Consider the following 20824-nt stretch of genomic DNA (forward strand, 5'->3'; position numbering starts at 1 on the left):
CCGATTAAACTTGCTATAGAAGCTAGATTTGATTTCCTATGGTTCAAATTTCTTGTTCTTGAACCATGAATTGTGTTGAGCTTAGGTTCCTTTGAGTTTTTGTCTTGTTATATTTTGTGGCTGAAACCTAAACCACAAAATTCTTACAAAAATATTAAAGTAGAAGAAAACCTCAAAAATATAGAGTGACTTGTTCACCTATTGTAGTTTTGTCATAGAAGTCATGTCTAGTTATGAAACTTGTCACATAAGACTTCTTATGTTGTGCTGAATTTGATTTTCTTGTTTCTTTGTCTAACTCATTTGTTCATGAGTGTATGAAATTCTTTTAGCCTATTATTTGATTTGAGTCAAATCTTTCATGTTAATTAGTCCTTAACATGTTCATGCAAAATTCTTAGAGAGTCTTTGATTGTGAACCTTTTCTTGAACTTATAGGTTTCCTTTAGATTGTGTCTATTGTGAATTTGAGTTTTGGTGATTGAATTGCTGGCTGAAATGTTGATCCTAAGTGAATATTGAACTCCTAAAACTGTGGTAAACAATCCTAGTGAGTTCAACATACATAGGAAGGTTGAAAGTAAGCCCAAGGCAATCAATATACCATGCTTAAAAAAAATCGCTGGTGTTGGCAGCTTGGGCATACAAACTTGTAAGAATTACTGGGAATTGGTTACTTTGAATTTTGAGCTGAAATTTTTACTGAATTTTCTAGACATATGGGAAAAAGTTATAAAAAAAGAACCAAGTGATTTGGATAAAATTAAAAATACGAAAAATCACACAATTTGGCAGGAAAATCAGTATCTAGAAGAAAAAAGGTGAAAGGGGAAGTGTGCTTGTTGTTTTGGCTCAAAATTTATTCTATAATTGGTGCTTATGTTATACCAATCTTAGTTCCGAAATTTCAATTGAAAATTACTATGAAAACAAGTGCCAAAGCTAGAGGTTTGTTGAGTCGTTTTTTTTTTTTGTAGTTTTTTTACTCTACTATAGAGCCATTATAAGTTTCTCTTTGAGTCCTAGCTTGCTTCTATGTCCTTTTCATTGCTTTAATTGTTGAGTAATCTTTGAAAAATTGTCTTGTTAAAACTCCATTGGTTTAGCTTTCATTTCATTTTTTTTGGTCTTTGGTTATTGCTTGTCTCTTTGTGTCCTTGTTTGTGGGTTGCCATATAGGAAATTGGAAGGAGGATTGGTGCCATCCCTTGAAGAATTTGAGTCAAGAAGAAATGGGCCAACCACCTTAAGAGCTATTGGACTAAGAAGCACTCCAAATTGAGTGAATCACCAAAGAAATAACAACCACCAAAATTGAGGACCGTTTTGTAATTTTGTAATTTGCAATTTACTTACCTTCATTGCTTTCAAGTTTTGTAACAAAAAGGTCTTTCATTGGAAGTGTGTTGGGAGCCTCCAATAGGTTACCAAACTTCCATTTGTGTGTAATAATTTTAGGCAATTTTTCCTTAGGATAGTGAGTGTTTTGTTGGGAACCTTGAATGTGGTCATCCAAACACTCTTAGGATTCGCCTAGTTTACATTTCTTGCTTACTTTCATAGCTTATTTCCTTTACCTTCCATTGTCAAACCGCCTAGATAGCTTTCATTTTACCAATTAGTTTTTTACCTTATCTTTCACACCTCTTTTAGTGTTTATTTTGGCTAGTTTCAACCATAGTTTCTTTTACCTTTTGTTTTCAAACCTCCAACAAGAAAGAACCACAACTTATAAACCAACATGAGTCATCATTCATCTAGTGTTAATGGCGAGGGTACTAGTCATAAAGACCCTTTATCTAGAATCTTAGATGAGTTGAGTTCCATCAAGTTATGTAAAGAAAAACAAGAGAGAAAAGAAAAAGGAAAAAAAGAGTGGAAGAAATAAGTCAAGATGAAAGAAAGAAAATAAGAGAGGAAGAAAGAAGAAAAATAATGAAAGAAATGAAAAGAGAAAAACATGCCTCCTATAGTAGTCATAACTCTTGCAAAAGCCTAAGTGAAGAACTTTGTGACTATTACGAAGGAAGGCATAGGTCATATCTTAGACATCACTCCCATAGGAGAGAAATGGAAAGAAAGCCTCAAGAGGCTAACATTAACCTCCCATACTTCCATGGGAAGGACAATGTAGAGGCTAACTTAGATTGGGAAATAAGGGTAGAGCAACAACTTAAAAAGAAGTCTACTTCAAAATCTTATGGCTCTCACTCTTATCCAAAGAAAGACCAAGGTCAAGGCATCTTAGGGGTGACACCTTCTAAGCCAAAAGATGATAAGGGGAAGACAATAGAAAAGCAAGCCCCTAAGGCTAGTATGCAAGAGAAAACTAGCTCTATAAAGTGCTATAAATGTCTTGGAAGAGGACACATTACTTCTCAATGCTCCACCACAAAAACCATGATTATGAGGGGCCAAGACATTTATAGTAGCCAAGATGAGGCTACTACTTCACCTTCCTCTAGTGAAAGTGAAGAAGCAAAAGGGGAAAAATCTAGTGAAGAAATCTACCCCCAAGAAGAAGAACAACCATTAGTGGTTAAAGAGAAGTGTAAGGAGGTAAGTGTGTCCTCCAAGAGTTTAGCTAAGAAGGAAACTCATTTTACAATAAAGACAAACATTAAAGAAACTTTTCCTCTTAGACAACCTCCACATTTTCTCTTTTGTAAAAAGACACTAGCTAAGAAGTAAAAAAGTTGTTGGATGAGGGTTTGGTTTGCAAGAGCTTAAATCCTTGTTTGGACCCAAAATAGTTATTATTAGGCACCAAGTCCCTAAAATAGGTGGTATGATGAATGTTTTGAATGGTGCAACCATCTTTTGTAAAATCACTCATGCACCCAACATCTTCATGGTGTGTGTACATAGGGACCCATTAGGTAGGTTTATTCTTATTTTTAGTTTCAATACAAACTTAGGTACTCATATGAGACACCTTAGGTTTGTCATACTTTTTGATAGGAATAATCAATATGAAAATACAGAAAAAGGTATGTTTTATTGCGTTACTTTTCTTAATTTTTCAAATAGTGATCAAGGGGTTCCCATGAACCCTAAGAGAATAAAGGTCATTCCTGAGTGGCCCACTCCACCAAGTATAAGAAAAATTTGGGGCTTCCATGACTTAACAACCTTTTACAAAAGGTTTGTCCCATATTTTTCTATACTTGTAGCACCACTCATTGAGTTGGTGAGGAACCATGTTCCTTCATGGGAAGATGCCCAGGAAATGGGTTTTCAGACCTTACCCTACCTTAACATACCCAATGCCACTAATATATATGTTTTTATTCTTTTTACAGGTGTTGAGGGAAGGAGCCCAGAGTATGAAGAACCTCGGGATTTGAGGTCAAATTCTTTCCAAGGTGGAGGGGATGATGCAATCCTACCCCCCAAGGGTATTGGATAGAAGACTCAAAGAGGCTTGGGCTAGAGCTACTAAAGAAGGCCCTAGGATTCTCATGAACCTTAGGGTAGATTTTTGAGCCCATAGGTCAAGGTTGGATCTACTCTTCTTTGTAAATATTAGAATAGGTTTTTTCCTTCTTTTGGGCCTTGTATTTTGGCCATTCTAGTAGTATAGGGTTTTAGCCTTGTATTTCAGGGCATTTTGAGTAGTCTTTGTAGTAGGGACTTTTTTTTGGTTTTTCATGTATTTTGTCATGGGGGTGAGCTTAGCTATTATAGGGGGTATGTAGCTAAGCTCTAGCTTCTCATCTCAAGGAGGTGAGCTTAGCTATTAGAGAGGTATGTGTAGCTAAGCTCTAGCTTCTTTAGGAATCTTCTTAAGGAAGCTTCTCAAGGAGGTGAGCTTAGTTATGAGAGGGGTGTGTGTAGCTAAGCTCTAGCTTCTCAAGGAAGTTTTCTCAAAGAAGATTTTCAAGGAAGTTTTCTCAAGAAATCTTCTCAAGGAAGATACCTAGCCTATAAATAGAAGCATGTGTAACACTTGTTGTAACTTTGATGAATGAGAGTCTTGTGAGTCACAACTCAAAGTTCAACTTCTCTCCCTTTTTCTTCCTTCAATTTCGTGCTCCCCCCTCTCTCTTTCTCTCCCTCTTTCTTTTCCTCCATTGAAGCATCCTCTCCAAGCTTCTTATCCAAGGCTCATCTTGGTGGTGGAGCTCTTTCTTCCATGGCTTATTCCCTAGTGGATGGCGCCTCCTCTCACCTCTTCTCATTTGTCTTCCGCTGCATCTCCATGGTGGAAAATCACCATTAAAGGACCTCATTGAAGCTCAAGATCCAGCCTCCATAGAAGCCCCACAAGCAAGCTTCCATCAAGACTTCTGTCAAAAAAAATTTCTAAGTCTTTTTCTGTCTATCTTTTCACACACCAGCCTTAAGACCCTTTGTTCATAACTTAATAAGATGATCATCAATCACAATCACAAGCAAATGTTCTCATACATGCAAATGAAAATAAACTAAAATGAGAGAGAGAAGGGAAAGAAAAACTAGGTTACCTCCCAGTAAGCGCTCTTTTAACGTCATTAGCTTGACACATCATCCCGTTATCCTTTCTTAAAGTGTAGAACATAGTTTATTCTCTCAATGGCTCCACCATGATACAACTTAATCCTTTTTCTATTCACTTCCCATGATCTGTCAGGATCATTAGATTGAGGATCACAAAGCTCCACTGCTCCATAGGTCTAGCTTTCTTGAAAAGAAATGGTCCAGACCATTTGGATTTGAGCTTCCCAGGAAACAATTTGAGTCTTGAGTTGAAAAGCAGTACTTTTTGTCCCGGCTGAAAGTCCCTTTTTAGCAGCTTTTTATCGTGATACTTTTTAAATTTTTCTTTGTACAACTTTAAAGATTCATAAGCATTTAATATCATCTCTTCTAGTTCCAATAGCTTCAGCCTCCTTTGTTCTCTGGATGCTTCTTCATCAAAATTCAAAAACTTCAGGGCCCAATACGCCTTATATTCCATCTCCACTGGTAAATGACAAGACTTGCCATACACCATTTGAAATGGAGATAAACCTATTGGCGTCTTAAATGTTGTTCTGTACACCCATAAAGTATCATCCAATTTAATAGACCAATCCTTCCTAGTAGAAGCCACTGTCTTCTCCAAAATCTTCGTTAATTCCCTGTTTGATACCTCTGCTTACCCATTAGTTTGAGGGTGATAAGGTGATGCGACCTTATGTGTTACACTGTACTGCTCAACACCTTCTACAACTGATTATTGTGAAAGTGTGTGCCCCCATCACTAATTAAAATTCTGGGTACCCCGAATGTTGAGAAAATGTTCTTCTTTAGAAACTTAACTACCGTTCGGGGTGGCCACTGCTTCTACCCATTTAGAGACGTAATCAACAACCATAAGGATGTATTCATTTCCAAAGGATGAGGGGAAGGGACCTACAAAATCAATCCCCCAGCAATCAAATACCTCCACCTCCATCATATTTTATAGAGGCATTTCATTCCTTTCTGAGATACCCCCAGTCCTCTGGCATTGATCACAATTCAACACATGATGATGTGTATCCTTAAAAAGTGTGGGCCAAAAGAACCCAGATTGCAAAACTTTAGTTGTCGTCTTGTCTCCACTATAATGGCCGCCACATGGAGAATTGTGACAGTGCCATAATATATCTTTGGCCTCTTCCTTTGTTACACATCTTCGAAGGAGGTTATCAACTTCTATTTTAAACAGATATGGGTCATCCCAAATGAAAAACTGAGCATCATGAAAGAATGTTTTTTCTTTGCTGCCAAGTTAAGTCCTTGGGAATGATTCCTGCTGCTTTAAAATTGGTCATATCAGCAAACCAAGGTCTCTCATTAATCATGAACAAGGTTTCATCAGGAAATTCATCTTGAATCTTCGTTTCTTTTGAAGTGACTTCTTCATTGATCAAATGTGATAGATGGTCTGCTACAACATTTTCAGAGCCTTTTTTTTTTTTATCTCAAATCACCAAATCAAACTCTTGTAGCAACAAAATCCATCGTATCAATCGAGGCTTAGAATCGGCCTTATTGAGAAGATATTTAATAGCTACATGATCTGTGTAGATGATAACTTTTGATCCTACCAAATAAGATCTGAATTTTTCCAATGCATAAACAATAGCCAACATTTCTTTTTCTGTGGTAGCATAGTTAACCTATGCATCATTTAGAACTTTGTTGGCGTAATATATAGCATGAAAAATCTTGCCTTTCCTCTGTCCAAGCACTGCACCTACAGCGTAATCACTTGCATCACACATTAATTCAAACTCTTTTCCCCAATCCGGTGCTATGATAACTGGAGCAGATACTAATCTAGTTTTAAGATCATTAAATGCTTCCATACATTCCTCATTAAACACAAAAGTGACATCCTTATTCAACAGATTACTAAGTTGCTTGGTGACTTTTGAGAAATCCTTTATGAATCGCCTATAGAAATCGGCATGCCCCAAGAATCTTGTCACTTATTTAACATTCATTGGAGGAGGGAGTTTTTCAATAACATCGATCTTCGCCTTGTCCACCTTAATCCCTCTCACTGAGATCTTATGCCCCAGCACTATGCCTTCTTGAACCGTGAAATGACATTTTTCCCAATTGAGCACCAAATTAGATTCTTCACATCTCTGTAGTACTTTTTCCAGATTTGTCAAGCAACCATCAAAAGATGATCCAAAAACAGAGAAATCATCCATAATAACTTCGATGTATTTCTCTACCATATCAGAAAATATTTCCATCATGCATCTCTGGAATGTAGCTGGAGCATTGCATAGACTGAAAGGCATACGCCGATTAGCAAATACACCAAAAGGGCAGGTGAAAGTTGTCTTCTCCTGATCCTTGGGGTCTACAACAATCTGATTATAATCGAAATATCCATCTAGAAAACAGTAATATGACTGCCCTGCTAGTCTTTCAAGCATTTGGTCCATGAAGGGGAGTGGATAATGATCTTTTTGAGTAGCATCATTCAACTTTCTATAGTCAATACACATTCTCCACCCTGTGATAGTTCTTGTTGAAATCAATTCATCCTTATCATTTTTGATGACCATCATTCCTCCCTTCTTAGGGACAACCTGTATGGGACTGACCCATTCACTGTCCGAGATGGGGTAGATGAGTCCTACTTCCAGTAATTTAAGTACCTCCTTGCACACCTCTTCTTTCATGATTGGATTCAATCTTCTCTGAGGCTGCCTTATTGGTTTGAAATCAGCTTCCATATTAATTTTGTGCATGCAATATGATGGACTAATTCCCTTCAAGTCATAGATGTGCCATCCGATTGCAGCTTTATGCTTCTTCAAAATTTGCACAAGCTGATTTTCTTCTTCTTGTCTCAAAGAACTGCTAATGATAATTGGCTCGGATTCCTTATCTTCCAAAAATACATACTTTAAATGAGCAGGCAAGGTTTTCAACTCTACTTTAGGTTTTTCTACTTGCCCACTATTCTCTAATTCTTCAAATGCATTATGTTTCTCAAAATTTTCTCTTGAACCATTTAATTCTTGAATGCAAGTCTGCACTTCTAGTTCCTCCTCCTTGGTTAGGCATTCAACATGATTGACTAGTGCTCTTTCCAAAAGAGAGTGTAATACCATGGCTACAGCAGTTGATTCTATCTCTTGTTTTACCATATCCAGATCAAAGCAGGTTTTCTGATCATGAGGGTGCTTCACTGCTTCAAATAAGTCGAAGGAAACTTTTTGATTCTCCACACCCAATTCTAATTTTCCTTTTCCTATATCTACTATACAGCTTGTAGTGGACATGAAAAGGTGTCCCAAAATTATGGGAATTTCAGGATCCTCCTCTACATCCATCACCACAAAATCCGCAGGAAAGACAAGCTGCTTAATCTGAATCAAAACATCCTCTATTACTCCATTCGGCCTTGTAATGGAGCGATCAACTAACTGTAAGGTCATGCGGGTGGGCATTATCTCTAACTCCCCAAGTCAACGACACATGGAGAAAGGCTTTAAGTTGATACTAGCTCCCAAGTCTATGGGAGCTTTACCCACAACTACCTCACCAATTGAACACGGTATTGTGACAACTCTAGGATCCTTATGCTTAGGTGGAAAGATGCGTTGAATGACCGCACTACAATTGCCTTCCACTAAAATTTTGTCACTATGAATGTACCGGTTCTTCTTCGTTAGCATCTCTTTCAAGAATTTGGCATAGAGTGGCATTTGTTGGAGAGCTTCTCCAAAAGGCAAAGTAATTTCCAGCTTCTTGAAAATGTCAAGAAATCTGGCCAGATGACGCTCTTTCTCTTTCCGGGAGGGTACCAATGGATAAGGTGCCTTCTTGCCTTCAATAGGAGTAGCTTCCTTCTTCTTCTCATTAGTGGCCTCACTCTTGCCTTTCTTCTTCTCATCTTCACCAACCTTCTCTTTTTGTTTTTCATTTTTCATATTTTTTTTCTTTTTCTATTTCTATTTCTTTTTCTTGATAACATTTTATTGGTGTCTCTTCTTCTTTATCAACTTCAGCTTCCTCATTAATATCTTCAAGTTCAACAAAAGTATCCACTGGGTCCAGTGCCGGCTGAGTAGCCAACTGTTGTTTAAATGCCTCCACCTTCTGATCAGCTCTTCTTTCCTCAGCTTGGATTGCCATTTTGCTTCTAGTCATCACAGCCTTGCACTCTTCCTTCAGATTCTTCTCCGTGTTTGTTGTAAAACTGCTGGATGATTTTTCTGCTAATTGCTTTGCGAGCTGGCCCACCTGAACTTCCAGATTCTTGATAGCAGACTTTGTACTCTTTTGACTAGACATTGACACTTGCATGAACTGAGTAAGAGTCTCTTCCAGCTTCGTGGTTCGGTCATAGAGATTTGGCATCTGCTATTGTGGCCTTGTAGATGCACCACCTTGGTCTCTGTTAAACTGGTTACCAGGGTGATTTTGCCACTGTCTCTACTGTTGATATTGCTGGCTATTTTGGAATCCGAAAAATCCACCTGAATTGAAATTGCCTCTGGGCTGATTCCCCATATAATTAACCTCTTGTGTCATCTATTCTTCATTGGGAATGCAACTCCCAGAGTCATGAGCTCCACCACAGATTGAGCATCCTGCTACCTGCAAAATAGAAGAATGTGAAGTTTGTGCAGAATAAAGTTGAGTTGGCAACTTACTAAGTGTTTCTGTTAGTGCCTCCAGTTGCTTAGATAGCAACTTGTTTTGTGCCAACAAAGCGTCTTGTGATGTAAGCTCCAGTAAACTCTTTGTGGTTGGGATGTGAGCTCGGTCTCTCAAAATGGCACTATCACTAGCAGCCATGTTTTCAATCAAATCCATTGCTTCCTTAGGGATCTTCATTTTGATTTTACCCCTAGCTGAAGCATCTAGAAGCTGGTAAGATTGCGGTCTTAACCCATCTATAAATATGTTGAGTTGTATTGGTTCAGAAATACCATGAGTGGGCATTTTTCTCAACAATCCTCTAAATCTTTCAAGTGCCTCACTTAGAGATTCTTCTGGGAACTGATGAAAAGAAGAAATGACAGCTTTGCCTTCTGCAGTCTTTGAGTCAGGGAAGTACTTCTTTAAGAACTTCTCTACTACTTTATCCCACGACTTCAAACTGTTTCCTTTAAAAGAATGAAGCCATCTCTTAGCTTCTCCCGACAAAGAAAATGAGAACAGACTCAACCTGATTGCATCTGCTGGCACATCCGCCAACCTAATAGTATTGCATATTTCTATGTAGGTGGCCAAGTGAGCGTAAGGATCTTCACTAGGTAGACCATGAAAAAGATTGTTCTGAATCAGCTATATCAAAGAAGGAGGATAAGTAATTGACTGGGCCAGCACCTTTGGTGGTGTTATACTGGTGAAAAATTATGGCACAGTAGAACTTGAATAATCCTCCAAGGTTACTCTTCTTGGCTCTTCTGCCATGATTGGTTCTTCAACAAGTTCAACAAAAGAATGCCCTGCAACAGGAAAACTAGAAGATGCCTCAGAAGATTGAGGTTCCTCTGATGGAGTTGCTGCTACTTCCAAGTCTTGCAAAAAATTTATGTTTCTTTCCTTGTTAAGCCTCCTACAAGTGGCGTTAATCTCCAAATCAATGGGGATCAATTCACTTGCAGTAGATCTTCTTTGCATACAAGAAAATAGAACAACAATTATCCAGTTCAAAAGAAAAAATGAATGTGAACTAACAAAATTATAAAATCAAAGAATCAATAAACCAAACAGAAAAATTAAAAGCAATGCAGCAAAACTGAACTAAACTCTTCTAAAGAATCTAGTTCCCCGACAACGGCGCCATAAATACTTTGTTAATCCGGATTCCCATGCAGTAAATTTGTGCAAATTCTTTTCCGTCCAAGGAATATGTTCAAGGGAATCCCGGTTTGCCGGAAAGCGCACCAGATCGTCAAGTATTTAAAATTAAAATAGATGAATCCGAGTATCGAACTCAAGGAACTAGTCTTAGACAGAATTTTATTCAGAATTGAGGCATTGACGGAACAAACATTGATAATTGATGATTTAAAGATAAAAGTAAACTAATTCTATGCTGAAAATAATAAATGTAAGTAAATGAAATTGACAACGGTAGGTAAAGAAGTTGGGTCTTTCTAACAAACAAGCTGATGTATATAAGGATATTTCTCTCATCAATCATGCTTTTGTGTTCTATGTTGTAGCCTAAGATACTAAACCACGATCCCTACTTAGACTGAATTTGCCCAAGCTTCATCCTCAGATCCCTCTTGTTGGACTAAGCTTACTTTAAACAACCCTCGTAGGTTTAGACTAATGTCACCCACGCTTCGCTCACAGATCCCTCTTGTAAGACTAGGCTCAGATTAGTTAGCCCTTGAAAGTTTAGCCTAATTCAAACTAAGCTTCGTCCGTATATCCCTCTTGTAAGACTAGGCTCAATTTGAACACCATTATCGCAACAACATAATAGAAAACCTAAACTTAACCTGCAGATTCCTCTTGTAAGATTAAGCTTAAGGCCTGCTTCTAACAAGTTCTCAGATAACAATACATTTCCCAATGATAAAGTCATCTAACTAAACACACAAATGGGTGATCAGACCAAGAGCATGCAAAAATTAAGCATAGAAAGAAGCATTGAACACATAAACACAATCAATTAGATATGAAAATAATTACATCAGTTGTTCATTAGAAATCCCCAACAAGGGTGCTTAGCCAGTCATTATAGAAAAACCCTTATAAAATAGAGAGTTAGAGTGCAGAATAATTGTTCCTTACAAAGAATGGGGATCCCTCCTCCTCTTCTCAGCCTCTCACAACAACTCTACAGCTCAATAACCTCTCCTCAACTGAGAAAACTAAGTTTCTCTGCAAAAGCTTCTCCTCTTGTTGTCTTCAGAGTTTCTTCCTCGATTTTTGCACTATGCACAAGCTCTGCTCTGATGATTCTCTGCTAGGTCTGATAGCTTAACCTAATTGTGCACAAAACAGGCTTTAAATAGGCTCTGAAATTACGACACTGCGCTTAGTGCCACCCTCGCGCTTAGCACGAGTTAGTGGGTTAGGGCTTAGCGCCCTCATGCACTGAGCCTGGCTGAAGATGCCCTCTGCGTTTAGCGAGAAGATCTCGTGCTTAGCGCACGACCTTGAAATGAGTGATCTGTCAGATTCTCTGTCGCGCTTAGCACGTTGAAGCTGCGCTTAGCGTGATGCTCGCGCTTAACTTTCAAGGTAGGTTGTGCTCAGCTGCCATTTTCAACACTTCAAGAATTGGCCTCTTTTAACCTGAAATTTGCACATATTTTATCATTAATTCCAATTGAGAATACTCTAAAGACAACTTTACAAATAAAACAAGATTTATTTACAAATTCCTATGAAAATAACTATAAATTGGGAAACTATACAAGTTTTGGAAACAGTTTTATATACAAAAGTTAGTTGTATAAGACGACTAACAATAACCTAACCATATATACAAAAGTTTTCTATACTAAAATAGATAATATTATTGAACTTAATTGTAATTCATCAAATTATAAGCACTAAAAACAACCAATTTTAAAGCACAATGACTCAAATAAATTATTTTACAATTAATACCACTTCCAAAATATAAAAACAAATACTTACAAATGAAATATGAAACTATACTTATTTAAAAATATTTAAATAATAATACTAATTACATTTAAAAAATAAACAATAAAACAACTTTTAAAAAACTAAAACAAAAATTAACTTACAGATTAACAATCTATATGTTACTTACGGATTGTTAATCCGTAAGTTATATAAAACTTATGGATTATCAATCCATAAATATTATATAACTTACGGATTCATAATCCGTTAGTTTTATACGCAAAAAAAAAACTATCGAAGAGAAGTTGCAGCTTACCTTCTCTATTAACAATCACACCAACCACCATCACAATCACCACTTATCGACGTACCTCAGTAAGACTTTTACCTCGATCAAAGCAGACACAATGGACCTCTCCTCTCATGAGAATGAATGAACGCGGCGAGACCAACTGAATGAATGAGTCAACAAGGTGAAAGAAAAAGGTAAAAGGAAGAAGAACTCATAAGACTATTTTTGGAATATCATAATATTGTTGGGTGCACAAGTAATATGTCTAGTGCACAAAGCAATAGGCGAAAGTGGGTGGGGATTCCCTCCATGTTTATCATTGGCCCAGAATCTGAGAATGGTGATAGTATAAGAGTGCTGCTAGATGCACCCAACATTTTTGCTGGTGCACCCAACAGTTGATGCGAAAATACCTTTGTACCCCTGGCTTAATTTTTTTAAAAAAAACACTGTTCATCTCTCTCCCTCGCTCCCTTCCGTGTTGGCCTTCTTCTTCCTCGTGACCCCTCACCATTTTTTCTTCTTTTTGCTGGCAGGAAGTGATTTCAGTCACCTTCCTCACCCCTGACCTCATCTAAGCCGTGTTCTCCTTTGTTTCGTTTCATTTTCCTCACCCCTGACCTCATCTAAGCTTGACCTCAGTCCTCCGCACCGTGTTCCCGCCGTGAGCGTCGTCTTCTTCCTCCGCGCCGGGAGACTGTGTTCTGCGATCGTGGTGGTCATTGGTGTTGAGTAGCCCAGGCATTTTGAGGGTGGTGTTCTCCCTCCGCGTCGGCATTGTCGAGGTAAGCAGCTCTTCATCTTCGATTGTCGGTGTTTTTATTTAATCCGTAATCATTTTATAGTTGATCCATAAAAACTAGTTAGCAGAAGTGAAGATTACGGATCAACTTGATCCGTAACTTTCATCAACCATCTTCGGATCAAGTTGATCAGTTAGCTTCTTCCGGATCAACATGATCCGCAAAAGCTTACGGATCAACTTCATTCGAAAAGTGTGTAATCAAAGTTTCCGGATCAAGTTGATCCATAAGCTTCTTCCGGATCAACATGATCCGGAAAATCTTACGGATCAACTTGATCCGGAAAATGTGTATTTATATATTAATTTATATTAACAGTCAATCTTAATTTTTTAAAAATGCTAAATATTAGATGAATTGTGAGAAAATTGAAATTTATTTATTAATTTATATTAACAGTCAATGTTAATTTTTTAAAAATGCTAAATATTAGATAAATTGTGAGAAAATTGAAATTTATTTAGTAGTTAGAAAAAACCATTAAGAAAAAACATTGGCTCATTTTTAAAATTTAAATTTAATTAGTAGTTAGAAAAAAACCATTAAGAAAAGCCTCCTGATTATAGACATTTGGTAAAAAGCCTCATGATGAGTAGTTAGAATGGTTAAGAAAAGCCTTGGCTCATTTTGGTAATGCATCCACGTCCTGATTATAGACATTTGATAAATAGTTATTTGATAAATTTTAATTCATTACTTTTAAAAATAATTACATATCATAAAGAATAATATGTTAGCCCTTTTAATTATGAAGTTATACCAAGCAATTTCTTGTTAGAGTATACTTAACTTTGTTATTTTTGTAATATTTAGCATTTTTTTAAAAATAAGATTGAACGTGAAGGTTACGAATCAAGTTGATCCGTAAGGTTGTTTAGGATCATGTTGATCCGAAAGAACCTTACAAATCAACTTGATCCATAAGATGTGTAGACAGTTTACGGATCAACTTGATCCATAAGCTTATTTCGGATCATGTTGATCCCAAAGAAGCTTATGGATCAACTTGATCCGTAACCTGTGTCAACACAATTTACGGATCAAGTTGATCCATAAGGTTCTTCAAATCATGTTGATCCAGAAAAGCTTACGGATCAACATGATCCGTAAATTGTTTGAATCTGCATTTTAGAAATTGCTAACTCTGAATTTTGTGTGTTTTTGTTTCTGAAATTTGCAGCTTACTTCATCAAGGCTATTTCTTTGTCGGAAGGTGTTCTTTTGAACTCTGAACAATGTGAGTACTTGATATATTTGACGAATTTTTTTTCAACGTTTAGTAATACTTTGGTAGAAGAGTAAATATTGCCTCTAATTTGGATCAAAAGATACCTAGTGCTTGACATGTTGACATATAGATAAATAGTATGATTGATTAGCATGAATTATGATTATATATAGATATATCCTCTTTCAGGGAATTATCCAAATAGTATATATTGATTAGCATGAATTATGATTATATTGAGATGTTGACAATTTTCTTCATTTAAAAAATTCCATAAGATACCTAGTGCTTGTATGAAATTATCCAAATATTCCAAACCATATATTGCTACTAAAACTAGTCTCATTATTACAAACATAAAAATCACAACTAGATAGAGAAGAAGTCAAGTAGGGCAACTTCTTAGCAGATGTTATAGCAAACTCAAGCCTTGTTTGATTCTGCAACTGTCTGCAGCAAGACATGGCAAACTTCAATTCGTGAGAAAGTTCCAGAGTGTGAGAAGTAGCCCAAAAATTCACACCAAACATTTTCCTGTAGATGTTAACTTATGTACCTCTTCATTCTTGCCCTTGCCTTTAGTGAAGAACTTATAACCGCTATATAAGAGTACCAGAAACATAAACATTTCAGTGATAAAAATATTACCTTCTTGAATATGCAGATGTAGAACAAGAGCAGGTAGGGCATGCTTTAAGACTAAAAATTATAGATATGGATACTCATGTTCTTGTGTGGCTTGTTATGACTCCCAATAGCCACTACTTCAATCAAATATAGATTTCATTGAAGAAAAGAGTCAATACCTCAAGATATAAACAAGCAATTTGGACACACTTTGACAACCTGAATGCATCATCAATCACCCTGATAAAATAAATGAAAGTACAAATAAGTAGAAGAGAGACATTTTACATTTTGGGTGAATTATAATCATAATAGTTTACACAAGAAAATAAATATGGGAGGTAAGAAATTCTGAGACCTCATTCCTGAATCAAGGTCAATACCACTAAGCATTTGAGCTGCTTTTGACCATTGTTTCTCAGATTCATAAAGCTCAGCAAGTTTCTCTCTAATAACTAAAACATATGATAAAGCAACAAGTGGCCATTAGAGTAATTTTGAGTCAACCAAATGCAAGAGGAAGGAAAAATTTATACTTAAACATGCATTGGGTGATGGTGCTTTGCTGTCCCAAAACTTAGGGGAGAGCAGAGGAGGATTCTACTAGTTGAGGTCAAGCTTGTATCTTTCCAAAAGGGCTATAATGTTGCCAATACGATAATGACTCGGTAGTCAGCATCAAAATGTGGTCAATCTGAATATCATGAACTAGCATATGAGAAAGTTTCTAAAATCCTAAAGTGACTTAACCAGGCTTTCAATGATTTTAATCAGTCACTTAACCATGCTTTCAATGATTTTAATCATTCTCATTTGTCATCTGGCTTTGGTGGGTTTGTGAGACTCACGCATGTCAACTTATCTGATTCTAACTTTGAAGGGGATATTGCTTCCCAAATCTCTCATCTTTCCAAATCAATGTCACTTATAAGCAATGCATATATCTTAATTTCAAAGTGAATATCCTTTTTCTACCAAGTAGTGCCTGAAAAAACATAATGCCTATATGCGTTAGACCAATGAAATTTGAGAGAATGAAATCAGTGATGGAATTTGTGGTACTCATTTGCAGATCATGGTTAGGACCAGAGGATTAGGTCGTGCCTTAGGTCACGTTACTGGAAGAGGTGTGGACCGAGGAGATCGTGATGATTTTGATGATGCTCCGCAGCATCGATGGCCTACCGCATCCGCACGGAGGCAGCGAGTCCCTGTGACTGCGGCGCATTATGAGCCAGTGGTCCCTATGCCAGATGTTGAGGCTGACGTATTTCCGGATGACCTGATGGCACCAGCTGATGTAGAGGACATTGTGGCAGACATTCTTGCAGACACAGGCACGCAGGCTGCTGAGGATGAGCATGAGGGATTTCTGGGTGGTCCGAGCGACCCATCCGTGCTGACCCAGTATGTGGATCACGTTGCTTGCAGCGTATGGACGAGAGAGGTATTTATAATATTTATTTTTAGTTACATGTAAATTATACTTTATGATTGAAATTAGTTTTCCTTTAAATGATGATTTTAATGAATTTTGCGTTCCTTTATACTTCAATTCAGGAGCGTCCTGAGTTGAAGTTATCCTCTCAAGGGAGGAAGGTCCATAGTTTAGGCAGGCCTTTCCTTGCCATTGAGGGACTAGTTGCTGGGATAGGACTAAGTCCTCTGATCGCGTGTTCGGTAGACACCGGCGATCGGGGATTTTTGTCCTCGTTTATCGAGCGGTGGCACCGGGAGACGTCTAGTTTCCATCTCCCGATGGGAGAGCTCACGATCACATTGGACGACGTCTCCTCGCTTCTGTATCTGCCCGTGGTTGGTGACTTGCACGCCTTTCAGCCCTTGCACGTGGATGATGCGGTTCAGATGCTGGTGGACTTATTGATGGTCTCTGTAGAGTCTATCAGGGCTGAGATAGGCCAGTGTCGTGGACCGTACGTACGCCTGCAATGGGTACGTGATATATACGAGTGCCGATGCCAGGCAGGTCATTGGATAGCAGCGGCTCACGCATATCTTCATCATCTTCTGGGTTGCACTCTGCTTGCTAACAAGAGTGCAACTAATGTGCATGTTGTGAACTTAAAGGCCCTTCGTGACCTCAGTCAGACCGAGAGGTACGCCTGGGGAATGGCTGCTCTGGTTCATATGTACGACCAACTGAACGATGCCTCTATTAGCAGCAGCCGACAACTTGGCGGTTACATCACACTGCTACAGGTAACAAATATGTTTTTCATTCGTTGAGGTTCAACAATGTTCAACTTTAAATTTTGTTAGACTTTCATTATTAATGTTTATCATTTTGATGTTACATCTGTAGTGCTGGATTTACGAGCATTTTCCCTCAGTCGCGGAGTCCACTACTAATCAGGACTACGACGAGGACTCCCCGCATGCGTGTAGTTGGATTGCGATGAAGAAGACCATGAAGAGCATACATACACCGGCGTACAGGGAGCGCCTGGACCGACTCTGGATTTCAGATGTCTGTTGGATCCCGTACGGGGAGCACCGACCAGTCCGGGACTTCCATTTGATATCATGCTATTCCGGTCTCCTGCGCTGGGGGCCTGTTGCTGTTTATTACCAACCAGAGAGGGTCGTGCGGCAGTTTGGATACACGCAGACCATTCCTGCTCCGCCTGTCAATTCATGGGTGTCTTATGATGATATACACGACAGGTGGATGCACTACTCAGATCATATGGTTCCAGCATGTGAGGTGTGCACTGTGCCAGGTCAGTGTGCCAGTGACTACATGGACTGGTTCTTCCGCATCTTCCATCCTTTCATGACACCAGGCCACGCATCAGATCCTCTTCCAGATGGTCATACCCTGCAGTCCCGAGTCGTCCCTCAGGCCCCACAGACAGATATCCCTCACGTGCCGGAGCCAGGAGCACCGTCGACATCTGCGAGGCTCGCTGTGGAGGAGCCAAGACATGCAGTGGTAAGTAATACTAATAATTTACGTAATTTACATTAATATTTTTATAATAATTTGTGTAATCTGTTTGTTTTGTATTTAACAGGACGTTTGCCATGGGATTGCTGAGAGGTTGGAACGCCATCTGAGTCTAGGGGTGGTCACGCCAGGCTCATCGACACATGAGGTGATCGAAGAATGCCTTAGGATGGCCAGGAGTGTGGCACAGGACCAGCTAGTATATGTTAGGTCTCGACGCAGGCGGCACATGGATTAGGCATAGTTTATTTACATATTTTATATTGATATTCGATGTATATACAAATATTGTACATGAACCCATTTCATTAGTATTGTCGGTTTTATTTATTTCCATTAGTAATGTTAGTTTTATTTATTTCCATTGATTGTGTATTCCATTTGCCTAAAAACCTAGAATCGTATCTCATATTTTACATTTGTGTCTATATACACGCGTGTTATTAAAATGGTCTAGTTAACTTAGTTATAGTATATGTAAATTATTATAAATGGTCTAGTTAACTTAGTTTACCAACTAATAAAAAGTAATTTTTAATATAACTTTAAATATAATTGAAATAAAGAAGTTGAAAAGGGTGTAGAAAAGAATTAATTAAACAAAAAATGGAAATTGAAATAAAGAAGTTGAAAACATGGACACACATGCTTAAAAAACTTCTGATTAAAAAAATTTATAATTTTATTCTATCAAATTAAAAAAAAATTAAATTTGTCTCCTTAGATAAAAATCCGTATTTATATTTTATAATTTTATAATTAGGCGTAACATTTATATTTTATTTTAAGAGACTAAAAAAGAAAACCTTCTAATTTGAGAGACTAAAAAATAAAACCTTCTCATCTTAGTTAAAGCATTATACAACATATTAAATTAATAATTGACTCATATAATTTATTTATTTTCTTCATTTCCATATTTTGCATCTGAGTTAAATGTACTTTGTTAAATATTTTTAATTATTAAAACATTAAATTATTTTTAATTGATGACAAAATGTATTTTAATTAAATTATTTTTATAGTAGTTTGTTTAAAAAAATGAACTAAGGTGAGTTATGATCAGTTTCTATATATCTCCATATATGTATAGAGAAAGGACAAGGGAAAGAGAAAGGGGAATTTTTTTATGACTTTGTATTTTCCAACAGTGAATTAATGGGAGGGTGAAGAGAGGGGAAAGAAATAAGTGTTGGATTATTCTAATGGAAGAGGTTGTTGGAGGAATAAATATGGGGTGGGAGGTGTGTTGTAGGGTTTGATTGGAAAGCGGTGGTGGGTTAGTAATTGCAAGTTTTTTTCTCTTTCCAAACTGCCATTTTGAACCAATTTAAAAAGATAAATTATCAAAATATATTTTTAAAAATATAAAGGATCAAATTAAACAAAACAAAAAAGGACCAAATAAGCCATTTGGTCTAAATTTTTTAATTAATTTATATTTATTTTATTTTTATAGAAAACTAACCTATAAATAAAAATGTGTAATATAATCATAATTTTAAATTGAGTATGACTAGCTGGAGTATAGAATTGAGTGGTAAATCAATGGAATTGAGTGGTAAAAAAAAAAGGACCAAATAAGTCATGTTTGAAGTTGAATTCAATGAAACTCAAAAAAATAAAAATAGTACCCCATCTGCAAATGATTAAAGAGTAGTGAATTCTTATGAAGTGAAGTGGTGTAGATTGGGCCCACCAATTTTGTGCCCTAATTGAATAATGAAAAGGATTAAAGAGTATGTCTCACCGTATTCTTGCGTCTCCGCCACGTGTCAGTGACTACTAGCCACTGACAATGTGTGAGCAAATGCAAACATAAACCGATCCTTTTCTTTTGCATTCCATCTGCAATTTCTTTGTTCTCATGGCTCCGAAACGACGTCCTAAGGTAGGTCGTTTCACATTCCGTTTTCTCATTTAATCAATCACTTTTTTCTTCTCTCCATGAACTGAATCGTGTTTATGATTTGCATAAAGGCGAGTCGCGAATGGACCCAGTACTCGACGCCATGGAAGCCTACGGCTTCCCCAACAGACTCGTCCGAACAACCGTTAACAGTCTCCTCAAAGTAAAAATAAAATAAAAAACTCTATTCTCTTCGTTCGACCTAAATTATTTTATTTGATTTGATCAGAAAATCTTAATGTTTGTGGATTTAGGTTTACGGAGGAACTCCGGGTAGGTGTGTTGGTGAGAGAAAAAAAAAGGAAGTTTGGAAAGAGTTTTCTATATTAGATTAAATTAAATGAATATTTTATAATGAAATCAATTGACACTTGTCAAACTTTGAGTGGGACGGACGATTAATTGGCTTATGCGTTTCGGGGACTTTAACATTTCTCTAATAAGGAATGTTGTATATGTCTTTCATATGTGTATTTTGACTGAAATTCCTCCATATCTTGACTCGAGGGGTCTTCCATTTCTAGAAAAAAAAAATGATTATGCGATACATGAATTCAAACAGTACATGAGCACCTTCATCATGTCGTCATTGGTTTTGAGTTCAATTATTTTGAATTTTATAACTTTTTCTGAATACTCATGGTGACTTGGTTTCCGAAAAAACAATCTCCTTACCATTTGTGTTTCATCAATACCATAAGGGGGAATACCACGAGGCGCAACTTGCTTGATCAAATCCTTCAGTTCATCCATGGTACATCCGGTGGGAATGTCAAAGTTTTTGGGATTTTTTCCTATGAATGAGTAACCAACAAACTCATTTTGGCGTGACATGTTCCACCTCCCATTGTAATATAGCAGGGCATCATGAGTAGTGATCATAGTAGCTTCAAGTAAGTTTAAAATGCCATATGGGGTTCTAGCAATGCTACATAATAACTCAATCGGACCA

General features: G+C 37.3%; 1 protein-coding gene across 1 annotated transcript; it reads left to right on the forward strand.

Moving 5' to 3' along the window:
• Window positions 1-16070: 16070 nt before the first annotated feature.
• On the forward strand, window positions 16071-18201 carry LOC102661191 (serine/threonine-protein phosphatase 7 long form homolog). Its single transcript, XM_006591575.1, has 5 exons — window positions 16071-16442; window positions 16556-16948; window positions 17084-17215; window positions 17319-17948; window positions 18031-18201. Exons 1-5 carry the CDS (start codon window positions 16071-16073, stop codon window positions 18199-18201), a joined length of 1698 nt encoding a protein of 565 aa, XP_006591638.1.
• Window positions 18202-20824: the final 2623 nt, after the last annotated feature.

This window comes from Glycine max, chromosome 11 (genome assembly GCF_000004515.6).
Source record: "Glycine max cultivar Williams 82 chromosome 11, Glycine_max_v4.0, whole genome shotgun sequence".
Classification (NCBI taxonomy): domain Eukaryota; kingdom Viridiplantae; phylum Streptophyta; class Magnoliopsida; order Fabales; family Fabaceae; genus Glycine; species Glycine max.

Bases quoted from the DNA above. Each gene is read 5' to 3' on its own strand.
- LOC102661191 (XM_006591575.1), top strand. From the start codon at position 16,071: ATGGTTAGGACCAGAGGATTAGGTCGTGCCTTAGGTCACGTTACTGGA. The intron at 16,443-16,555 runs GTATTTATAATA...ACTTCAATTCAG, and splicing joins GCAGCGTATGGACGAGAGAG to GAGCGTCCTGAGTTGAAGTT. The intron at 17,216-17,318 runs GTAACAAATATG...TTACATCTGTAG, and splicing joins GTTACATCACACTGCTACAG to TGCTGGATTTACGAGCATTT.